The sequence below is a fragment of the Arvicola amphibius genome, chromosome 17 (assembly GCF_903992535.2).
Source record: "Arvicola amphibius chromosome 17, mArvAmp1.2, whole genome shotgun sequence".
NCBI classification, from domain to species: domain Eukaryota; kingdom Metazoa; phylum Chordata; class Mammalia; order Rodentia; family Cricetidae; genus Arvicola; species Arvicola amphibius.
In genome coordinates, this window is record NC_052063.2 from 23,933,408 (window position 1) to 23,956,558 (window position 23,151).

The 23,151-nt window shown below is 45.4% G+C and overlaps 1 protein-coding gene and 1 pseudogene across 1 annotated transcript in view; both read left to right on the forward strand.

The window, feature by feature from the left end:
* Positions 1 to 5,115, forward strand: part of E2f7 (E2F transcription factor 7) — a 39,799-nt gene extending 34,684 nt beyond the window's left edge. Inside the window, exons 11-12 of the mRNA XM_038315109.1 lie at positions 2,604 to 3,028; positions 4,945 to 5,115. Coding sequence (XP_038171037.1) covers positions 2,604 to 3,028; positions 4,945 to 5,115 — 596 coding nt within the window. The remainder of the gene's footprint in view (positions 1 to 2,603; positions 3,029 to 4,944) is intronic.
* Positions 621 to 721, forward strand: LOC119803754 (annotated as a pseudogene).
* Positions 5,116 to 23,151: the final 18,036 nt, after the last annotated feature.

Sequence of the window (23,151 nt, forward strand, 5' to 3'; positions counted from 1 at the left end):
TGCATTACACTTTATCTGACGAAGAAACCACCATTTAAAAGACAAGTTTATTTTTTTTTTTTTTTGACTCAAGCAAGTCTGGCACGGGTTCAGACTCACAGTATGAATGTGTCGACGATTGTGCACAGCCAGCATTCTGATTTTCAGGGTCAAGCAGTACCAAGTACATCACCGTGATCTTCAATAAGAGGACTTGACATTTAAAACCATTCGTTACCTACGTCAACTTAGAACAAGCACTCAGGTATTCTCGTTAGTAGAAGAATAGTAATAGCACCTGCTTCTCTGGAGTGCTAAGAAACTGAACTGACGCTAATAAATCTCAAGTACCTAGAGCATGCCAGTACTGGCACCTACTAAGTAAGACTCAGTAGATCATGTTGTTATTTTGAATAAACCAAATTAGAGCGAAAAGCTGGTCAGGTTTGTCCTATGTACGTCAAGTTATTCTTGATACAGAGATACTGTATTAGCTGCTTTTCTGTGTTAGAAGGGAATACTTGAGAATAGTTTAAAGAAGAAAAGGTTTATTTTGGTGTGTGGTCTGGACAGGCGTGGCCAAAGGAGCATGGCTGCTTACGTTGTGTCTGCAGCCAAGACCCAGAGGGGTAATCGCTTTGGCAGTGTAGAATTGTGTACTACAATTAGAAGGATGCAGAGATGATTAGCACAGCCCCTGTGCAAGGGTGACATGCGCATCTGTGAAGCAGTCCATATTTAAAAAGAAAAGAAAAGAAGACCCGGGAGGGTGGGATGCTGTTGCCCACCAGCTTTCTAGCTTTCATTCAGGCCAGGACCTCAGCCAAGGGAGCATCTTCCCTCCTCGGTGACCCTCCAGTGCAGCAGCCTGACGGACGGTCAGGCATGTCTCTTAGATGATTCCCAATTCCGTCAAGTTGATAACGATGATTGGCCACTAGGTTTCTGAAATGCCTTGGGTCCAGTCCCGTGCTGGCTTCAGTCTGGTCTGCCAGGCAGAGGAGAAGGGTGTTTCTTCATCTGCCATGTCCTCAGCTTGCATTGTTGCCTCTGGGACGGCTCAGTGTGGAGGACACTTTAATATGGAGGCACAGACTCGTCCGCTACAAAACTGAAATCATAGCGCAATATGGAATTTTTTGTTTGGTGGTTTCTTTGCCTTTTTTTTTTCTCAACCAATAAACCATTATTAGGCGATTGAGGGAAAAACGTAGACTCCTCAGAATGTTTCAAAGCAGACAACTTAGTAAATAGGCGTATAAAGAAACAATTCCAGTAAGATTAAAGTAAAAAGTCAATTTTTTAGTTATTTACACTAATAAGACCCAGTAGCAAGTGTGTGGGCTAGGGCACACACCTGTAATCCTAGCACTGGGGAGGCAGAGACAGGCAGATCTCTTGAGTTCGAGGCCAGCCTGGTCTACAGAGTGAGTTCCAGAACAGTCATGGCTACACAGAGAAATAAGACACCCAGCGGCAAGTCCAGAACGCCACACACTTCCAAGCTGTGATTGTTAAACATAATAATAAGATCTTCAGTCTAGAGTCCCGGAACCTGGCTGTGTGTGTGGGTTAGGACATCCTCCGGTGTCGGTCCTCAGACACCACCCACCTTTTTCGTTTTGTTTTGTTTTAGCCAATCTCTTTCTGGACTGGAACTCACCAAACAGGCTGTGCTGATTGGCCACTGAACCCTAGGGCTCATGTCATGCTGGTCATCCCATCCCTGTCCCGACCCCACCACCACCTACCTGGTGCTGAGACTGCAATAGGCACCAGCGTGCCTGGCTTCGGGGGAGGGGTTCTTCTTGTTTATTTGCTTACAGAGCTCAGATCCAGGTCTTCTTCGTTGAGTGCAGCTCTTTCTCAAGAGAGCTATCTCTCCAGGCCCTACATCTGTACTTTTCAGTATTACCAAGTATCATTCATACACTTAGGAATTCTTGCTTGTGATCACTGAGGGAAATAGAAATTTTTGGCTAGAAGTTCATAGCAATAAAAGTAGAGGTTTTCGCACCGAAATTTTATTTTCCCCTTCATTTTGGATTCGGTGCAGTCCCTACTAAAACCCCTCAACAGGAGGATGAGGAGGCGGTTAAGTAAGGTGTTTATTGAGTCAGCATGAAGACCTGAAAATCCCCAGGGCCCACACAAAACTGGGCACGGTGGTACATATCTCCACATTCCCCGTATTCCTGTGGAGAAATGGGAAACTGAGGCAGGAGAATTCCCCAGAAGCTCTCGGGGCAGCTAGCCTGGCCTGTGCGATGGTAAACAAGAGACCCTGCTTCAGAGTAGAAGGTGGGCCCAGCACCCAAAGTTTTCCTCTTATGACCACGCCCACCCACATTCACACGCAAATGCATGCATGAGAAAGAAATAAAAGAGTTCTCCATAGGCATTGACCACAAGACCCTGCAGGTGAAGGTTGACATGCAATCTTGTCGCCAATGTGATGTGGCCATGTCAGCTGGAAGAGCACAGCCAGGATGCTCACCCTCGCCAGAGAGAAGGCTCTGTCATGCGTTGATCTATTATGGACCCCGCTGGAGGAGCCATGAGGGACATGAACATGAAGGGGATCTTGTCCTGTGATTTTTCACCTGGTTCTCCTTCTGTTTCAGGGTTAAATGGCTTCAACATGCTCTTACCAGGCAGTCAGACCCCGCATGCTGTGGGACCGTCACCGTCGGGTCAGCTGCCATCCTTCGGCGTTCCTTGCATGTTCTTGCCGTCTCCAGGTTTGGCCCCCTTCCCAGTTCTCTATTCTCCGGCGATACCCGCGCCCATTTCTTCAGCTCCTGCCACTCTCCCAAACACCGGACCCATGAATTTTGGCTTGTCCACCCTGGGATCCACAGCGCACCTTCTCCTCAGCCCTGCAGCCATGGTCAACCCGACGACGCCCACCATCCCTTCCTCAGATTCTCAGCTTCAGTGTCAGCCCTCACTCAGTCTGAGCCCAGGGATGCCAGGCTCACACAACGTCATCCATCCCGAGTCCCCCAGTTACAGGAGACATCCAGTGTCGATGGTAAAAGCAGAACAGGTAAGACCCGAGGCTTGGTCACTCCATGATGGGGTATGCCGGCATATAGTTAGCTTTCTTCTCAGTCACTTGACCAATGCAGAGGTATTACCTCAGGTCCTGCCTGGTTTTCAGTGTGAAGTGTGTCATCTGCTTCTTCCACAGAGCCCTGGGCTCCAAGGCAAAAGATGTCATGCTTCAAGACAAATCTTTTCAGTTTGTCGAGGGTAGTAGGAACATTATCAGACACAGTTATAATTGATCTCTGCACTTGGACAGTTTCCTGACCTGGCATTCGTCTCTTCAGGCTGTTTGAGGAGATCATCCTAACTTTAATGATACGGCTGTTAGGACAGCCTGGGAGCTTGGGTTGCACACACTCCTGAAAACACACACGGACAATCACTGCCCCCATAGTCAGTGCTGTGTTTGTCTCTCGGATTATTTTGTAGTCGAGCCAGTAAAAACCTCTTCCATGCTTGTGACACCGTGTTCACGGTCACTCGTTCCTCTCAAGGAACGTTATGTGTGTGACTAAAAGTAGTTGGAGGTGGGTTATTCAGAGGTTCAGAAGTCTGCTGTATATTTAAATAGTCACATTAGTTTTCAGACACGATTTTGTTTTGGTTCAGTTTTTGCGGCCAGCGCTGGAAGTCAAGCTTTGGGCCACACATAAACGAGACAAATGTTCTGCCACTGGTCCACACCCCTTGCCCAACAAACGCTTTTTCAAAAAGATAACGTTTTTATTAAATCTTTGAAAATTTCCCTGCAGAGTATTTGAATGATATTCATCCCCTTCTGTCCCCATCCAGCTTGGTTTTCTCCCCCTCCGTCTTTCTAAGCTCCCTGAGTCCACTTTGTGTTAGCCAGCCCTTCCTGGGCATAGGGCCTGCCCCCGAGTGTGGTCATTGTGGCTGGTGTCACAGCGTTCAAGGGCATTGCCCCTCCCTCTCTCACAGCAGCTGGCTGACGCCAGGAGCTCCTCAGCTAGTGGTGGGATAGTGATCCCACCTCCCTTCGGGGCTGGGAGTTTTTTAATTTTTTTTTTAAATAAAAACATAATTGCCTCATTTTCCACTTTCCCATTCCTCCCTCCAACCGTTCTCATAAACACACCCACTTTCCTAAATTCAGGGCCTCTATCTCCTTAACCATTGTTACATGTATGTTACGTGTTCCTGGATATGTATATGAAATTTGCTCAGTCCTTGTATGATGCTTGTGTATATGATTTCAGGGCTGGCCACTTGGTACTGGATAACCGATTTGGGTGCTCTTCCCTGAGAAACACGACTTTTCCCACACTCCCCTCCTCTATAGTTCTGTGTCTCATGTTGTGGCCCCCCGAGACAAATTTTGGTCCGACTTGAGTTTACATATTGCTCTTGATGTGCTGTCAAATATGTCATCTGTCAGCACAGCCCCTTTTGAGAGCTAGTTATGGGCCAGGCACTGATCCGGGCAGTGTCAAAAGAGAATCGGCAGGATCATGCTCCCTTCCATTGTGGGGCACACAGAGAGGATGACTATTAGCAGAAGGGACCACAGACACGCAGCGTGTTCACTTTGCATCTTCTAAAGTACTCTACCAAAATTTTCTCACTTAATTCTTCTAGCCCTATGAAGTTGTTATTCATCTCTGATGGGGATGCAGACACTGAGGGACACAGAGGTGAAGTAATTTAATTTGTCCAGTATCACACAGCTAAGTGATGGCAGAGCCCAGGGCCTGGCTCTAGACCTTGGCCACATCGGTACCATTTTTTGATAGGCTATGCTTTTTTGTATCTGAGATACTCACACATTGTGCTCAAGGTGGGATGGTGGGAAAGCCGAGCAGAAGGGACAGGCAACCTGGCGACACCCAGCAGGAAGAGATCCCGTCTTGGAGCTGGAAGCATCATTTCACTTCTGCTTTTGCTCTTTCTGTCCAGTCTCCTGCACCAGCGACTCCCAAGAGCATCCACCGAAGACACCGGGAGACATTTTTCAAGACTCCCGGCAGCCTTGGAGACCCTGTTTTTAGGAGAAGGGAAAGGAACCAATCCCGAAACACTAGCTCGGCCCAGAGACGACTCGAAATCTCAAGCAGCGGGCCTGACTAACCTGCTGCTTCAGTGGGTGGGGTGGCCTCAGCCCCTGAAGTTTCCCGCACCCCAGACAATGTCCTACATGGAACACACACAGGCTGTCCTGGTCCTCGGCTTGTGTCCTTGCTCTCTGGCATCCACTGGTTCTGCTAACTTCCCAATATCATGACTCACCTATTTGCCTGAAAGTAATTATTACTAATTATGCATCTAACACCAGCTAGAGCGCAGGCTCCGCCTGTCGCAGCGGCAGTACCGACCAACTGGTGTAGTCTGCTTCGAGAATCATCTGAGTGCTGGAAGTCAGTCCTGACAGGCTGCTGGAGCCTTGCAGTTTTTCTGGAGTGGGGGTGGGGGGACTGTCTAGCACTTAAGCGGGGGCGGTGGCGATATGCGTCTCACTGCCCTGAGTGAGTCGTCTGTAGCGAGAACTTTCTCTGCAGCCTAAAACACACTACTGCGTCCTCAGGCTCCGGGGAGCCACCTTCAGTGACGAATCCTACGGTGTTATTTATTTTGTTCCTGAAGTAGGATTTCCTGCACAAAGTTTACAACATCGGTCTAACACATATTTTTTTTTCAGGGTATCGTGACTTGAATGTTTAAGACTTTTTTTTGTATAATTTGCCCTGCACTTATTCTACAACTTACTAATAATGTGGATAAATGTATATACATGACAGATGTCAAGACCAAAATAACTGTGAATGTTCCTCCACCTAGCTATTGATGGATGAACTGTGCTCGACCTGTCTGGGGACATGGGAGCGGAAACGAAAGTCTAGGTGCCTTGTGGCTGTTTCTCCGGTAACCATGAACAGTGAGGTTTTACTGTTTGTTTAAGACAAAACCGAACCTACTGTGCTCAGCTTTCATGCCCTGTGGTTTTTAGGTTGAACGGTCACAGTCCAGGGTCAGGTGTGTGCCTTCTCACGGTTGCCATTTGTAGTCAGCTGAGTCAGGGTGACAGGAAAGAACGGAGGATACTGGAACCAGGTGAGAGTGTTGGTTGAATTGTGAAGCATATTGGTAACAGAAACATATAGGGCACTGGCTAAGTCTTTTATTTTTCACTTACCGATTTTCCTCAGATTTGGAGAGAGACGAGGGAAAATGGGCACATTCTGCCCGTTTCCAAGCGTGTCCATAAGTTCCGTGGCCCAGAAAAAGAACGGCAGGCACAGGGGTTGGCTGTGCTAACAGGTACAGTCCTGGAAGCTGTCGCGCGCCTCCCTTTGTGAGCCGCGTTGCTTTAGGGTTCTGCATTGATTGGTGTTTTTACCTCAGTCTTCTCTCTTCAGAGTGAACCTCCTGTTCTTTTCCACTCCCTTTTCCCTCTTTTCTTCCTGTGGTCTTCTCTTTAAACTTAGATTTAGAGTCTTACTGTAAGGCTACCTTTTCTCTGTATTTTTTTTGTGCCCTGTGAAATACCAGATAAAAGTGTAAAAAATATTAATTTAAGAGACTCTGGGAGCTTGAACAACATAGTTTTATGTTAAGTACAGGACATCTGTGTCTTACTACCCCAACGACAGCTTTGGAAACGGGAAATGAGTGGCCAGATGTAACACTTTCGCTACTTATCCAATTTTTTTTTTGTCAACACTAAGCTTCTAAAGTTGCAAAATGGCATTACTCCCCTTTATAAAAGTTGGTTTTTCCTTGAGTTTGGCGGTGATGACTCTGAACCCACACCGCCGGTTCCTTTCCGGAACAGGGGAATCACCGTTTCTCAGATAATCGAACATGCAGCCAGTGGGTCCGCTGAGGCCTCTGGCGTGTAAAACCTGTCATGCCTATGAACTGCCACAAAGCAATTTCATCGAGACGTCCACATTTCCGTGGAAACACAAACCTCTTCCCTTGTTCCCGGACAATGTTCATTTATTTTTTTAACTATGTGCTGTTCTTTACTATTAGAGTTTCTACTGTTTGTGAATTGACCACATTAACCTCAGAGAATTTGTGATTCTTGAGAGGGCATTGAGAAGCAATTTCATCAGTGAAAGACAAAGTTACTTCTGTGTTAGGGTCCCGCATGCTCTGGCTTTTGACTCGTCCAGAAGGCCCGGTACCCTTTGCGGCTGCCCAGCTGGACTTGAGTACCTGCGGCGGAGAAGCGGTGGCAATCTAGAGTCTGTCGTAGTCTAATTTAGGGCAAGAAGAAATAAACTGTTAGTGATCCCGCAGAGGACATGAGCTCTGAGTCAGCAAGGAGGGGGTGCGAAACCCTTGCATCCTGGTACAAGAGTTGGGGGTATAACTTTTATACTTGAACCTACCTACCAAGTTTACATTGCTCAATGTAAGGTGCTATTTCTGTATTTAAATAACGTTAATATAAGGCTGCTTCCTGCTTACCTTATTGCACAGCTAGATTCTGTAGGTGTTAATATTATTGCTGCTTACCGCTGTTTCCATGGTTTTGGCTCTGCTCTTTCCCAGTGGCTGTGCTATCTGTAGCCATCTGCTTGTAACTTTTCCTACATGTAAACCAGTCTTTCCTTTTAGAAAAATACTAGGGTTTATAAAGTAGCAATAATAAAGGCATTTAGTAAGAAACATATTTTTTAAACGTTTTCATTTATTGTGTGTGTGTGTGTGTGTGTGTGTGTGTGTGTGTGTGTGTGTGTTGGTGGTGGTATCCCATGGCACGTGGGTAGCAGTCGGGCGACAACTTGTAGGAGTCAGATAACCCCTCAATTGCGGGTCCTGGTTGGACTCACTGGCAAGCACCTTTGCCTGCTGATCCATCCCACAGGCCCTGTGTGTTTCCGGGTGGGTTTTCTCTGCTACCGCTTATTGTAAAATTGCTAGCAGTAGCCGTAACAGCCACATAGATGCCTCCTGTGGCTCTCACACACCAGAGATAGCTGCATCGGGCTGACCTGAGGAGAGCTTGGGACCATGCTGTTGGCCTTGCGCCGGCTGTGTCCAGCTGGAAGTTTAGAGCTCCCAGACTGGACTGACATTCGATTCAGCAGCCACAAATGAGACCGTCTTCCCTGCTCCTCGTGTCCATGAGGTTAACGACTTGTCGGTCTAACTCGTGCTCAGTCCGTTAATTGCATGGATGCTGCTTAGCTCTCTAGACTCGCAGGGTGTGGTCCATGGTGCCTGGGTGTCACTTCCGCTGCCATGTAGTTAGGTGGAGCAGGCAGATACTTGAGCTGGTGAGATGGTTTGAAAGAAGATTTCTCACGAAAGGTGTGGCACTGTTAGGAGGTGTGGTCTTCTTGGAGGAAGTGTGTCACTGTGGAGGCGGGTTTTGAGGTCTCACATATGCTCAAAATACCACCAGTGCCTCATCCTACTTCCTGTTGCCTGCAAGCCGAGATGTAAGATACTCAGCTACCTCTCCGGCACCATGCCTGCCTGCACGCCACCATGTCCCACCATGATGATAATGGACTAAACTTCTGACACTATAAGCCACCCAATGAAATGTTTTCCTTTATAAGAGTTGCCATGGTCATGGTGTGTCTTCACAGCATAGAAATCCTAACTAAGACAGCTGGTTTACCCAGAGGGGGCTTGTGTCCGAACATCTATAACACAGGCAATACATTTTCTTCCAACCGCTATCTCCCACAGCCCCTGGTTTCCACATAAACAAGCCCCAGGCTGACCATATCCCCTTCACCCACAGCCCGTGCCCCTTCTCCTGACTAAGAAGGCCCAACCAAACTCTACCCTGGTCCACCCGTCTCCCCAGGCAAGTGAGTCACCAGGATCAGTGTCCTGCTTCAGGAAGGGCTGGAGGCCAGCCACAGGGAACACCTCCCCTCATTCCCTGTAGGCAAGCAGACCTGTGTGACTCTGACGCCCTCACCAAATCTATGTCCAGTTCTGCTCCCTCGAGCTTTTCACAACCTTGAGGGTGAGGGGATTCAATATATGTGGCATTTGTTTTTTGCAAAGCCTCCATCAGTTCTGCAGAGCCCAGCACCTGCTGGAAGAGTGTTTGCTGTAATTGGTGCTCTAGCTTCACCTTAATATTTTATCACAGTGTCCTCCCGTCATCCAGGAGGCCCGCATCGGTAGATGGTCACTGAAACGGTTTAATAGTCCACACTTAAGAAAGTGTCCTCCCGTCGTCCGGGAGGTCCATGTTGGTTGATGGCCACTGAAGCAGTTTAATATTTCATACTTAACAAAGTGGTTCTGGCGGGTAATTTGTGTTGGTGTTAAGGTCGGGTTGATTCTGTGTCTTCTGGCCTGAATGCTTCCAAATTTAGGAAGTCACTCCAGAAACTAAAATGGTTTCCATTCTCCCACATGGAAGTCTGTGACTCTATGCAGCTGACTAGCAACCCCTCATTTCAGTGGCTCTTGTAAGCCAGTGTTCCGGTGGTAATGGGTGTTAAGAGTAGAAAGTGGGAAACATTGATCAATCAGTGTCTGGGGAGGAGGTGCCCTCCTGCTGTGTGCCTACAGAAATAGGGGGTGGGGACAGGTGTCAACATCTACTGTCCTTCCTCTACCACTTCTGTGTTTTTGAGGATGTGTTTCTCAGCCTTCACAGTCCACTGTAGTCAGAGACTGCTTGTTCGTTTCCCGGCCACCCAGACCCAAAATAATCATAGAAACTGTATTAATCACAACACTGCTTGGCCAATAGCTTAGGCTTCTTATGAACTAACTCTTACATCTTAATTAACCCATTTCTATTCATCTATGTATTGCCACGTGGCTGTGGCCTATGGTAAGGTTCCATCCGGCATCTGTCTCCTACATACAGCGGCTACATGGCGTCTCCCCGACTCTGCCTTCTTTCTTCTAGCATTTAGTTTAGTTTTTCTGCCTAGCTCTATTTTGCCCTGTCACGGGCCAAAGCGGCTTTTTTATTAACCAATGGTAATAAAACATATTCACAGCATACAGAGGAAAATTCCACACAGTCCACCTGTCTCTGCCATCCCACCTCTGGCTCTGAAGTTACAGAAGTACACTATGTGGGTGCCGGGGATTTGAACTCCAGTCCTCATGCTTGCATGCCAAGCACTTTAACCACTGAGCCATCTCCCTAGCTTCACAGTTCACTGCAAGATTACAGACTTAATTTAGTGAGTGTATTTGACTTAAAATCTGGCTTGAGTATGAAAATGTTCTCATGTTTTATTAAGATGCTATTCAGAAAAGCAATGAATCGATGCCCCAAGCTCTCTAAAGCTAACATAATCCTTAACTTCCTAAGGGTAGAGGTCATATGTGACTTTATCTTTATGCGTTATGATTGCCTCAAAGGCATATCTCCAAAACACTGGAGTAACGGTGTTGCCATAAAAGTTATATTAAAAAAAATTAAAGCTTCAGAGGACTATTTCATTACATGGCCTCAGTAGCAACAATTACCTCAAAGTATCACGAGGCGTTTTCATTTTAATTCAGAAGAATGGGCTTCACGGTATAACCAACGCTTATAAGATGAATTTGGTCATGATGGTCTTCCCTTTAACTTCCACACATCCTGGAAAGCATTCTGTAACTCACTGTCACATGCTTTCCAGTCCCACGCTGCTTCCACCTTGCCTCGCCAGCCTTGTGAGTCACCCGCCACTGACGGCCGCCACTCATCCCTACTCCCTGTCTGTTTCTCACCCCAGGGACTGAAAACCTGGCAACTGATTCCCAGATGCCACTGCTGCCAGATCTCTGATATGACTTTGACACATCTACTCATCACACAAGACTGGGAAACAGAAGGGTCACCCCGGCTGTTCTTCTCACAGTAGAAGCAGCCTAAGCTGCAGGGATGCATGTGAACAAAAAACTTTGGAAAGGAGCAAAGTGATTGGTTGATGAACACAATGGACATCTTTGATGTAGCAATTAGTGGGCAAAGCCAGCAAACTTGGGCTTCATCAGAGTTAATATACCTTATGGTAACTGCTATTTGAACCAGGTTCCTGAAAAGTTGATGGTGTCTAACTGCCGTGATGCTGGTATGCCTGTATATCACAAATTCTGTGACTGGAATTAATTTTCTATCTTAAACCCGCATTTTATTTGAAGATTCTTTATTGGAGAATCTCGGCCAGTGTGCTACTTAATCAGTATACCCTCTGCCACTGCAGAGGCAACTAGAAGACTTTCAGTGGCCAGTGTTCCTAAACGTAGCTTAAACGGACTTAGACAATGATAGTCCCAGTGAGGGCCTGAGGTAGGAGGAGCCAGATAATCTCCAACAGTTCCTTCCAGCTTGTTCCAATGACTCCTTCTGACTAGCCTTTCTCCCTGCCTCCACTTTTTTTTCTTTTAGGTTGCAGCAGGTACAGCCCCACACAAGCCGAGTTCAAGTGAAGAGAACAGGCAACTGTTTGGAAATTCTTCCCCTCCGGATTCCTAAGAAAGTCTCTCCTCAGTTCTCAGAAATCCAGGCTGGCTTGGGCATCTTCTATGGTTTAAATATAGGTTGTCCTTTCACGGGGCCCCTCTCTTAGATGAAGAGCTGCAGGCAGTTAGCAACAGCTGCAAAGAGAGGGAATGAGTCCTCCCAGGTGTCCCCTAATTATATACCCAATAACAAGTTGTCAGCTCTAAAACATACCATACATATAATCAACATTAAATGGTTGTGTTGAGACATATATTATAGTGTTGTAGAACAATAATTTTAAAAGTTCATGAATTTGAGGAGAGTGTTGAGGGAGCTTGAGGGGAGTTGGAGGAAGAAGGGGGCAATGGTGCAGTTACATTCTAATTAAAAGTAAAATGAAATTAAAGATATGCATAGTTTTCCCCCAAAATCCGTGTGTTAGCCCCTTGATGTCAAGGGCAGCATCATTGGCACATGGTGCCATCTTTGGAAGGTCTGGCCTAGTGGGAGAGCCTTGCATCATTGAAAGATATATCCTTGTAGGCAGAGTTCTGTGTGTCTCAGCAACCACTCCTGTAGAAGGAAGCGGCGGGCTGCGTCCCGCCACCGGCTAGCTTTACCCAAAATAATTACACGGAAACTGTATTCTTTTAAAACACTGCCTGGCCCATTATCTGTAGCCTTTTATTGGCTAATTCTCACATCTTCCTTTAACCCATATTTAGTAATCCGTGTAGCACCACGAGGTGTGGCTTACCAGGAGAGATCTTAACCTGCGTCCATCTTGGAGAGAAGCATGGAGACTCACTATGGCAACTGCCTGAAGCGTCTCCCCAACTCTACTTCTTTGTTCCCACAATTCTGTTCTGTCTACTCCACCTACCTAATTTTCTGTCTCTTAAAGGGCCAAGGCAGTTTTCTTTATTAATTAACCAATGAAAGAAACATAGACAGATAACTCTCCTCCATCACACTCCCAAATAACCACTCAGAGACTTAATATTATAAATGTTCAGCCGATAGCTCAGGCTTACTACTGCCTAGCTCTTACATATTAAAATAATCCATATTTCTTATCTAGGTTCTACCATGTGGCTCATGGCTTTTTACCTCATTTTCTGTACATCCTGCTTCCTCTGTGTCTAGCTTGAGACTCCTCTGACATCCGTCTTCCCAGTGTTCTTAGTCTGGTTCTCCCAACTAATGTTATCCTGTCCAGCTATTAACCAGTCAGTTTCTTTATTAAACCAATCACAGCAACATATATTCACATGGTATAAAGGAATATACCACATGTCCTTGACGTAAAAATAAGCCCCTGGTCACTGTTTCTCTCCCTCCACTCCACCACTTGCACTGTGACCTTTTTCTTTGACACATATTCCCGCCATCATCATCATCATCATCTACTGCCCACAAAAGTGAGCCAATGTAGGTGTCTTGCCTTTGGATCTACAAAACTGTGAACTCAATAAATGGTTTGCATGTATAAGTTAGCTAACGCCAGTGCTTTATCACAGTAATGAATGGCTGGCTGAAACAACACTCACTTTGGACCAGTTAGGTCCAGACAAGATTATCTTTCCTATTAGATGAAACTGCTCATGGGGAAGAAGCATATGGGCTCTATAAAGGGAGACTAACCCCTGAGCAAAATTCAGCCCAGTTAGAATGGAAAATGAAGCAACTTGATGCTGGCCAACAACAGTGATTTCACTCTGTACTCCCTTCCCTGAGGTGGCAGGACATCAAACTGCAAGACATGATGATCAGATAGCCAGTCCCTACCCTTATAAACTGCCATCAACCAAAATATGTATTCCCTTCTGCTCCTTGGGAATGTTATCCCTTTTGACATCACTGTGAGTTCCTTGGTCACCATGAACAACTCTATAAAATACTGCTGGGTCTTCTTCATGCAGATCCAGAGCTTCAACCAGGCTTTCTGCCTCCCCGTCATGTTCGCCAAAACTGGCATCCACAAAGAAATTGCAACTTGAGGCATCCACGAAGAAATTGCAACTTTACACACAGCCCAGGAATGCACAACTTGCAAATCTGCCTCTGGGTTTTTCAACCACAACAAAAAATTATTATTATTTTAGGTGAGAAGATCCACGACCACATATCCTGCAAAGTCTGCCCTTTGGGGCTGCCATCAATAAAACTTCAACTTGGCATGCAAAAGCAATCAGTTTTTTTCAACCCACAAGCCTGTTTTGGTCAAGTGATAATCATTTCAAGGGCATACATCTCAGAAAAGCATATACAAGCTAATATATAAAAATGCTTATTGTAAAGCCATGAAAACAAAAACTGAAGGCCTCAATGACATAGATAAATTGTATCTATTCACACAATGCACTAATGCTGAATAAATGGAATATCTAGAGCTGTACATGGCAATACGGACACATCTGAAAACATCTACGGTTGAGTGGGAATAGAAATGATACAAAGATTAGATTTTACAAACATTTTAAATTTAAGACACGTTTGCAGCAAATATATGTAAGGATAAAGTGCACACATGCACGCGCACACACACAAGTGCACACATGCACACACACACACACACACACACACCCCACCCTGACAACAATAAGTTATTCCAAACTGGAAGAGCGTGGAAGGGGAGGGGCTTCTGAGAGGTCTTCAACTGAAATATCCTGTTTCCATTAAAGCAAAGGGAACTGAGGTCACTTTGGCAAGTGGCAGACGTCATCCCAGGATAAGCAAATACCTGTGTCTGTACTTCTCTATGTGATGAACTAACTATTTTATAAAAATTATGCCTATTTTTGCCTGTGAGGCTCCTATACTTGGACTTTGCGTGGAGCCGTGGGTTATCAGGTTAGCCCAAATATCTCCTACAGCTTCCGGCGGGAAGTTTCCACATCCTCTCACACAGAGCTCTGAGAGGCCACGATTTACTTGTTGCCCAGAAATATGGGAGGAAATGATCTGTGTGCCTTTGGGCTAGACGTTCTGAGATAGCGCTCATGGCTTTCTATGTCTGTTTTTTACCCTTAGCCAGGAAACCTGTTGGCCCGGACCAGGGTCATTTGGCCACACTGGGCCTGAAACAAGAAACAGAGGCATGGCCAGGCCAACCTATAGGGAGCATGCCAGTGAGCAGAAGGAAAACATTTTTCAAGCTTCGGAGGTTTGGGGCTGCCTGCTACCTCTGTCTAATTTATGGCTGGCTGACACAATTTCAGAGTGTCACAGGAAACACAGGATCCAATAGGGCACAATTGCTGTGAGAAAGTCAAGGTTTGCAGAATAACTATGAATCTCCCAACACCTTTTTTCTTTAATTCATAAGACATTAAAGAACTCAGTAAATTCAATATTGAAAATGTGATATACATGCATGCATGCATGCACGTCTGTGCATGTGGTATAGTTACACATCTGTGTCTACATAGGCCTGTGTATGCATGAGGTTAGAACAGGATGTCCGGGTCCTACTCTATCACTTGCCACCCTGTTCCTTTGAGACAGGGTTTCCTGCTGAACCAAAGCTAGCCTGGTAGCCAGCAAGCTCCAGGGAACCCTTGGCCACCATCTCCCACAACACTGAAATTGCAGGATGAATGGCTATACCTTGAGTGCTGGGGATTTGAACTCGGGACCTCATACTTGCACTACAGCACCATCATCTCATCCCCGGCACTGGGAATGTCATTATGCCCCTACTACCTTCTGGAGAGCTTCACCGTAGTCCGGCTTTACAGGCAAACCAGTGGCTTTGCCAGGCGTGAGCACTCTTTGGAAAGGACTGGTGATATACCAATCATTCTCTTTGTGCCCTCAATCTCTGTATTCTAAGATCTGTTTGCCTAGGTAGTCTCTGGTGAGCTGCTTTCTCCCTCCCCATCTCCAAGTCCTTTCTCCCACCATAAAAATACAGACCATCTCGAGTGCCGAAATCTCCGTGGAGACCTCCAATTGCCACGCACCGTGCCCCCGTGTCTGCGTTCGGTGCCCTGGCACCCAGTTACCAAGATTCGGGAAAGGGGCTGGAGGTTAAAATACACAAACACACACAGACAGAGAGACAGCGACACAGGTCATCCTTGAATTCCCCAAGAATGCCCCCTTTATTGTGTTCAGGGGCAGATTATATAGAAATAGCCACGCCCCAGCCAAACCCACCAGAATCCACTCTCCTGCCATCAGGAACTCCTAAAGGTCTCGTGCTCAGAGCAGCTGTAGGCACTCAGATCAGGGGATTACAAGAAATCCAGGATCTGGGGTCTCGCTGCTCCCAACACTCGAATGCACTGGAAGGTGACGTGTATACTGCCTGGGTGTGGGGACCACAGGGTCCCCTGTCATAGGGGTGACAGCAGGGCCACTGTGCTGAGAACCTGTCTGTCAATCAACAAGTGAGAATCAAATATATTTCCAGGTCCCAGGGTTTCCAACTACTTTGCCATCAATGTCTTAAATAGGACCCAGCCTACTGTCCACTGATGGAAAAGAGAAAATTATTGAAAACACAAAAAGTAAGCTAAGGAACTAAAAATCATTTTTTCCAAACTGGATTAGCATTGCCTCATAAAATTTCTTTCATTCCCATTATATTTCTGGGGTTTATATTTCTTGAGGCTTTATATGTAGAAAATGTAATAAATATGAATGACCATTGAAGCTGGTCCCTGTCGTGTGGCAATAACAAGTATGCATTATGGGCGTGTAAAGTGACTATCTAAAGCCTCAACTAGCGAAGAGGCAAATCTCAAAACGCAGCATTTGTTTTGAATGTTTAATTATTGATCAACATTTTAAATACATTTGCATTTTTATGAGTCATGAAAATGAACATAGCTAAAGCCTCGTATCAAGCAAAAAAGTGATGCTTAAATTTAGTTCATTTATTTTGCTTGAGAAGTGTGTGCGTGGATTTTTTACAAACACACCATTATGCGTATAACATGAGGCGTTCGAAACATTGCCGTATAAAACGCCAGAATGGTAAGTCTGTTGGGGAACTGAGATTTGCAGATCAATCAGCTCAAGGAAGAAGGAGAAATATGTGCAAATTACTCATCTAAAAACGCTTTTAAAACAGCTGGTGTACAACAAGTCGCCATTCTATTGGTATTGCACTGTATTGTATATACGAACAGAGTGATGAGTTTTGTCTTAATATTTGTGAATATTAATATTCACAAGCCCCGGGGAAACTTTCATGGGATCTTTCAAACTGCACAGCCCTGCCACCTCCTCCCGCTCCCTGCGGGTTCCCAGCACTGTCCACGAGGTGGCGGTAGTATCTGCACAGCGTGGCCAGTCTCCACAGCCAGATGTTTCCAAACCATTTCCCTTGCAACCAATACATTAAATAAACTTTACATCGCCCTTGAATTATGACATATCCAGGGTGAATAATGGCTGAATCTCCAAGTATTTCATTAAATTTTCCTGTCATGTGACAAACTATACCAGGGATTTTCTGCTCCACCTGGAACAGACCAGGATGTTAAATTCATTTTTTTTATATACCTCGCTGCTGCCTTTGTCTTCCCTAGTTCTTACATACTCGACTCACTTCCCCGTTCCAGTTGCTAAGCAACTAAAAGAGCTTTGTTTTTCTTAAACACTAGCCATTAACTGCCCTCATCTTCTCTAAGCCAGAACATGGCTGCAGACCAGATTCCCGCCTCTTTCTAAAATCCCAGGGCAGGATGCTTATGACTTACGTTAATAGCATGGTAAATCGCATCACAAAGGGTAAAGGCAGTAGAAGGAAACTCAGAGCATATGCTCCGCTCCGCACACAGGACTCACACATTGCACTGAGGGCTCATTCTGCCTCAACAAGATCACAATTTTATTGAGCATTTATTACACACAAGATACTCGGCAACATGTATATTTCTTTTAATAGTAAATGAAAAAAAACCACCCCACTCTGCTTTCTGGAGGTTTTTATAGCCCTGTATGAACGCCATTGCATTTTGAGAGCAGGAAATGAAAACACTACTCAAATAACCATCCAAATAGCCATCTTAGGCGTACCGGGACCATACGCACATATTGATTCAAAACAGGGTCTCACTATGCAGCCCCTGCTGGCATTGAGTTCCTGGTCCTCCTGCCTCTACTTCCCAAGTATTGACGTCACAGGCGCATGTAGCAATGTCTGGAGGTAAATTTATTATTTTTAAAATTTCTTTCATTTTTGCTTTATGTCTGTGGGGGTTTTGCTTGCATGTATGTCTGGCGACCGTGTGTGTGATGCTCAAGCAGACCGGCATGAGGTGAACATCCCCTCAGACTGGAGTTACAAGTGGTCATGAGCCACCATAGGGAAGCCAGACTCGAACTCTGGTCCTCTGAAAGAGCCGCCAGAGCTCTTTTCTTTCTTTTTTTTATTTTTTTACAGTTTTATTTTTTCTTGATTTATTGAGCTATATATTTTTCTCTGCTCCCCACTTCCTCCCCCCTCCCCTTCTACCTTCTCCCATGGTCCCCATGCTTGCAATTTTCTTGTCCTTTTCTACTTCCCATGTAGTCTAGAGCCATGTATGTCTCTATTAGGGTCCTCATTGTTGTCTAGACTCTCGGGGATTGTGAATTGTAGGCTGGTATTTTTGTTTTTGTTTTTGTTTTATTGCTTTATGTCTAAACGCCCCTTATGAGTGAGCACATGTGATATTTGTCTTTCTGGATGTGGTTACCTCACTCAATATGATGTTTTCTAGCTCCACCCATTTGCCAACAAATTTCAAGATGTCATTGTTTTTTTCCACTGCGTAGTACTCCACTGTGTAAATGTACCACATTTTCCTTATCCATTCTTCGGTCAAGGGGCATTTAGATTATTTCCAGGTTCTGGTTATGACAAACAATGCTGTTGTGAACATAGTTGAGCACATGTCCTTGTGGCACGATTGAGCATCCTTTGGATATATACCCAAAAGTGGTATTGCTGCGTCTTGAGGAAGGTTGTTTCCTAATTTTATGAGAAATCACCACATTGATATTGCCAAACTGTGCCAGCTTGCACTCCCACCAGCAATGCGGGAGTATTCCCTTTACCCCACAACCTCTCCAGCGTAAGTTGTCATCAGTGTTTTTGATCTTGGCCACTCTTACAGGTAAAAGGTGGGATCTCAGAGTTGTTTTGATTTGCATCCAGCACTCTTAATTACCAAGCCATGTCTCCAGCCTGCCAATTTATTATTTATTTTTTAAATTTTATTTTTTGATTTTTGTTTTTTCAAGACAATATTTCGCTGTGTAGCCCTGGCTGTCTCGGAACTTGCTCTGTAGATTAGATTAACCTCAAACTCACAGATTTGCCTGACTCTGTCTCCCAAGCACTGGGATTAAAGGCACCACTATGCCTGGCCTTTTTTTTGTGGGGGGGTTTTGTTTTATTTTGTTTTAATATTCGAGACTGGAGATGCAGCGCCCACCAAAGTTAAAATATTTCTCCTTCAAAGAACCAGAAAGTGGCAAAGGTATATTTTGCCGTGGTTAGAATAAAACAGCGCATGACTTCTTGCTCATGTTGGATTTGGAATGTTTCAGGGGCTACTATTGTTCTATACCATTGTGCAACATGGGAAAATGGGATGAGAATCTCTGCACTAAAACTGGCAGGTTACCATGAAGCGTGATGTGAAAATCTGCAGCCCCTGCAGGAAGGGACTGGGCAGGCAGCTAGGGTTTGGGGTAGTACAACCTGGGAAGGTAGACCCCCTTATTTAGACTTTGGTTCTCTCTCTGTAAGAGTGAAAATGAGCGCTGTCTTCCTCGTAGGCATAATTTGAAGATTAGCATCATATAGTAATTAGAATTTGTTTTCTTCCTATGCTGAATGAGCCCCACAAGTATAATCACTCAAAACTTAGGTTTCCCTCTTATTGACAGCACACCCTTTTCAGAGTGGCAAGCTGGGGGCAGTGTCACCATCTTCAACACGCTACCTTCAGGGTTACCCGAGGCTTCATCCTCACCCACATAAGCTAGAAGCAGGAAAGGAAAGGAGAAGAATGGGGAGGGAGCTGGTTAAAGGGAGACCTAGACATAGGACACTCTGCTTTCATTTACACCTTATCAGTCAGAAGCTCAGGCAAATAAATATAGCCATGTGCAAAAGACTTCAAGATTCAAACCCTTGGAAGTTTGGCTAGACTCAGGTAAAAGACCGCGCACACTGTTTTCTTGAGATAAAAAAGGCATCTGCTCTAAGCAATTCCACATAGTAATTCATTCAAACCTCACAATGACTGTACAAAGGTCCTACCATTATCCCCAAGTGTAGACAGGAGAACCCGGGAGGCCCAGCTTCAAGCGGCAAGACCTAGATTTGAACACGGGCTGATAGAAATGTTCATAAATACACACTGTATGATTTGACCTTCAAAGTGGGGAAGAAGAATACATATCCAAGGAACATACAGTGGTAGGAGCTCTCAGTAATGCAGTAAAGGGGTGGTTAGAGGCTTAGGAAAAGGCTATGAGCCAGCCCCTGCTGCATAGCTCACAGAAGACTGTGGAGATCTGTCTTAACATTATATCTTCATTGGTAAATCTGAGATGACAGTTACATCTAGGCACTTGGAAAAGATGGGAGCACATAAATTCCCATAGGCTGGAACTGTCAAACCCAGGAATTGGCACCCCAAGTCACTCTGACGGGATCTGTCCTTTGGGGGAACTGAACTGTGCTCCATGTCCGTGCGACACTGGGCATGCATTTGGCACAGGACTGCTAGGCCTAGGCATCCCCTCTTGTCTCTCTCAGTGTTGCTGGTACACACTGAGTCAGAGGAGGGGATCTCAGCTCTCTCTTGATACTGCAGATAAAGGAACACAGTCTGCAGAATCAGAGGAGAGAGCTGATCAGTGTCCTGGGTCTGTTGGGAAACTGTGCCCTGTGGAAGAGGAGACACTGGGGAGTGACATTTCCTGCCATTCTCCTCCGCAAATCCCTGTAAGAACCAAATAGGTTTTCCACGGTCAGAGTTTAACAGAAGAGGCCTGATTCCTGTCTTAAGCGCCTCTCTGCCGGGTCTTTCCGCCTATTTCCTTACTCATTGATGTCAATTCCCTTTACTGCGGAAAATCTCTCAACTTTATAGTTCAATGAGAAACCCCAAACCTGAATAACTAGATGAGGCAATGTTTAGTTTGAATGTGTCTCAGCGAAGAGTCATCCACCGTTTTGCAAACGCATGAGTGTATGTCGTGTGCCAACACAGGGAAGTCTACAAGGGTGAGAAGGAAAAGCACCAACAAGGAAATATTTCAGCAAGAATATGTGAAGGAACACTACCCATGCCCAGAGGAATCACCGCCCACGCCCAGTGGAAACACTACCCCATGTGTAGCATGGGGTGCTGCTTCTAGAAGCTCTGCAGAAAGCTACTTTGTCAAAGCAAACATGGCAGCTCTTTTCTTACTAATGAACTTTCCTTGAGTTAATTTTTTCCCTTACATTCCGTTTCTAATGGACACAATAGTTATATTGTGGTATGATGCCTCAGCTATAAAAAAGCAAGTCTAAAGATAGAGACATAGCCTATCTCATAACAAAACATTGTGATTATAGTTCCAGGCTGACGTGATGACCTTTGCACTAGGCAAGATGAGAAAATTCATGAAGGGTACCTCCTTCCTCAGAAAACGCTGAGACGCAAAGCACAAAGCATGCCCTGGAGATGCGCCAGGTCAGGGACATAGATTTTAAAGGAAAACAAGAACGCTCTAATCCTGGAGGCTCGACATGAAGTCGGGAATTAGATTCACAGAGTTAGGATCCCTGTGGCCCTTTGCCCATGGGTTAGCATTTCTGAGCCTCAGTTTCTACTACATACGATGAGCCCCAGGCCCTGACACATAACCTGGATTCGATGTTCATTCATTCATTCATTTCACCTTCTTAGATGTGTGTTTTCCAACAGCAGAATACCAATTTGCATATGCTTAAGGAGTTACCTGATATTTGAAAACCACGTCTGAAATTTTGCATGTAATTCAGGTTTTGGTACTTCAAAGATATGTGGTGGCTGCCGCAGTTAGCACTTAGCTGACGTTCAGTCATAGGCCCACTTAGGATATGACTTACACTCGCAAGTAGGCCTGGTGTCTCATGGCCATAAAAATATATGTAGAATATCACAGGGAAGGGGATGTCGGGAGGAGCGGGACAGAAAGACAGTGGGGCCAGGGTCCTGATGGAAGATTTATATTAGCTCTGGGCTGCCTTTTTACATCTTGCTATGTCAGAAAAACAATCCCTTATTTGCCCCTGCAGCCATAGCTTGATCTCTACTGCTTACAGACAAATACATTCATATCAATTAATGAAAATGAAAACCATCCCAAGTAAGATAAGAGAGGACCCCCAGGACAGAGTCTGGTAGAAAATAGAAAACAGGAATTAGAATTCATAGGTGTGGAGTGACCAGGGGATCTTTTGAGAATGGGATGCCTATGGTTATATGCTGTTTACAGTGGAGGATGGATATCCTCCTGTCTGCCATCCTCTCCGAGTTTTATGAATGGGATGCGTGGAAACTAGGTTAGAGTTGAAGTTCTCACTAGAAAGAGGTCTAGCAGTAGGTGTGGAAGTGAAAGACCAGCATCAAGCCAACCATAGGAACGTATGTCCCCATAGACTTCATGACCATAGGAACATAAGTCCACATAGACTTCATGACCATAGGAACATAAGTCCACATAGACTTCATGACCATAGGAATACAAGTCCACATAGACTTCATGACCATAGGAATACAAGTCCACATAGACTTCATGACCATAGGAAAGTAAGTCCACATAGACTTCATGACCATAGGAACGTAAGTCCATAGACTTCATGACCATAGCAATGTTAAGTCCCTATAGACTTCATGACCATAGGGCTGTGAGTTCACATAGACTTCAGGACCATAGGAATTAATATAAGTCCACATAGACTTCATAACTGTAGGACTGTAAGTCTATACAGAATTCGTAGGAAGCTGGGGACAGGAGTGAGGCTTGCTTAGGTCACATTATCTAGGGCTAGATTTGAGCCAATTATGCTTGGGTATTTGGGATTGGATTGGATTGTGTCCAACACTGTAGCAAACTGGCCAAACTAAAGAGTTGCAATGGTATTTTTCTACTAAACTAGCAGAGTACTTTTAAGGATGACTTCTTTCCCCTTTCCTAAAGAGAGGGAAACCTAACACTAAATAGTGAGTTGGTTCTTCTCGCTGGTGCTACATAAACAGAGAACTAATAAAGGGTTCTGCACGTGCCCCTCCCCGAAAGGCTCAGGGAAGAGAGGGTGGAAAGACCGTAAGAGCCAGAGATCAGGGAGAGCCAGGGATTCTTCTGGAGGTGATGGAACTGATAAACTCTTGAACTCACCGAAACTGTGGCTGGCTGTGCACCACCTACCTGGCCAAGACTGAGGCAATCAGCATTTTAACATAAAGTGGGGCTCAGGAGCCCCTCCCCCAATAAGGAGTTGTGCATGGGGGAGGGAGCTAGAGTCTGATTCCTTTAAGAAACCTTGTTAGGTTGACCATAGATGACCATAGATGTGGACCATAGGCTCCACACCAAAGATGAACAGCACACACTAGACTCAATGGGTTACTAAAAGAGATGGGGAAGGGAGGAATAGCAAAAGGGAGAAGGGGAAGAAGGGAAGGAAGGAGGAGAGAGAGAAAGAGAATGAAGTTGGGGGACGATGGTGAAGGGTGGTGTCTGGGTGG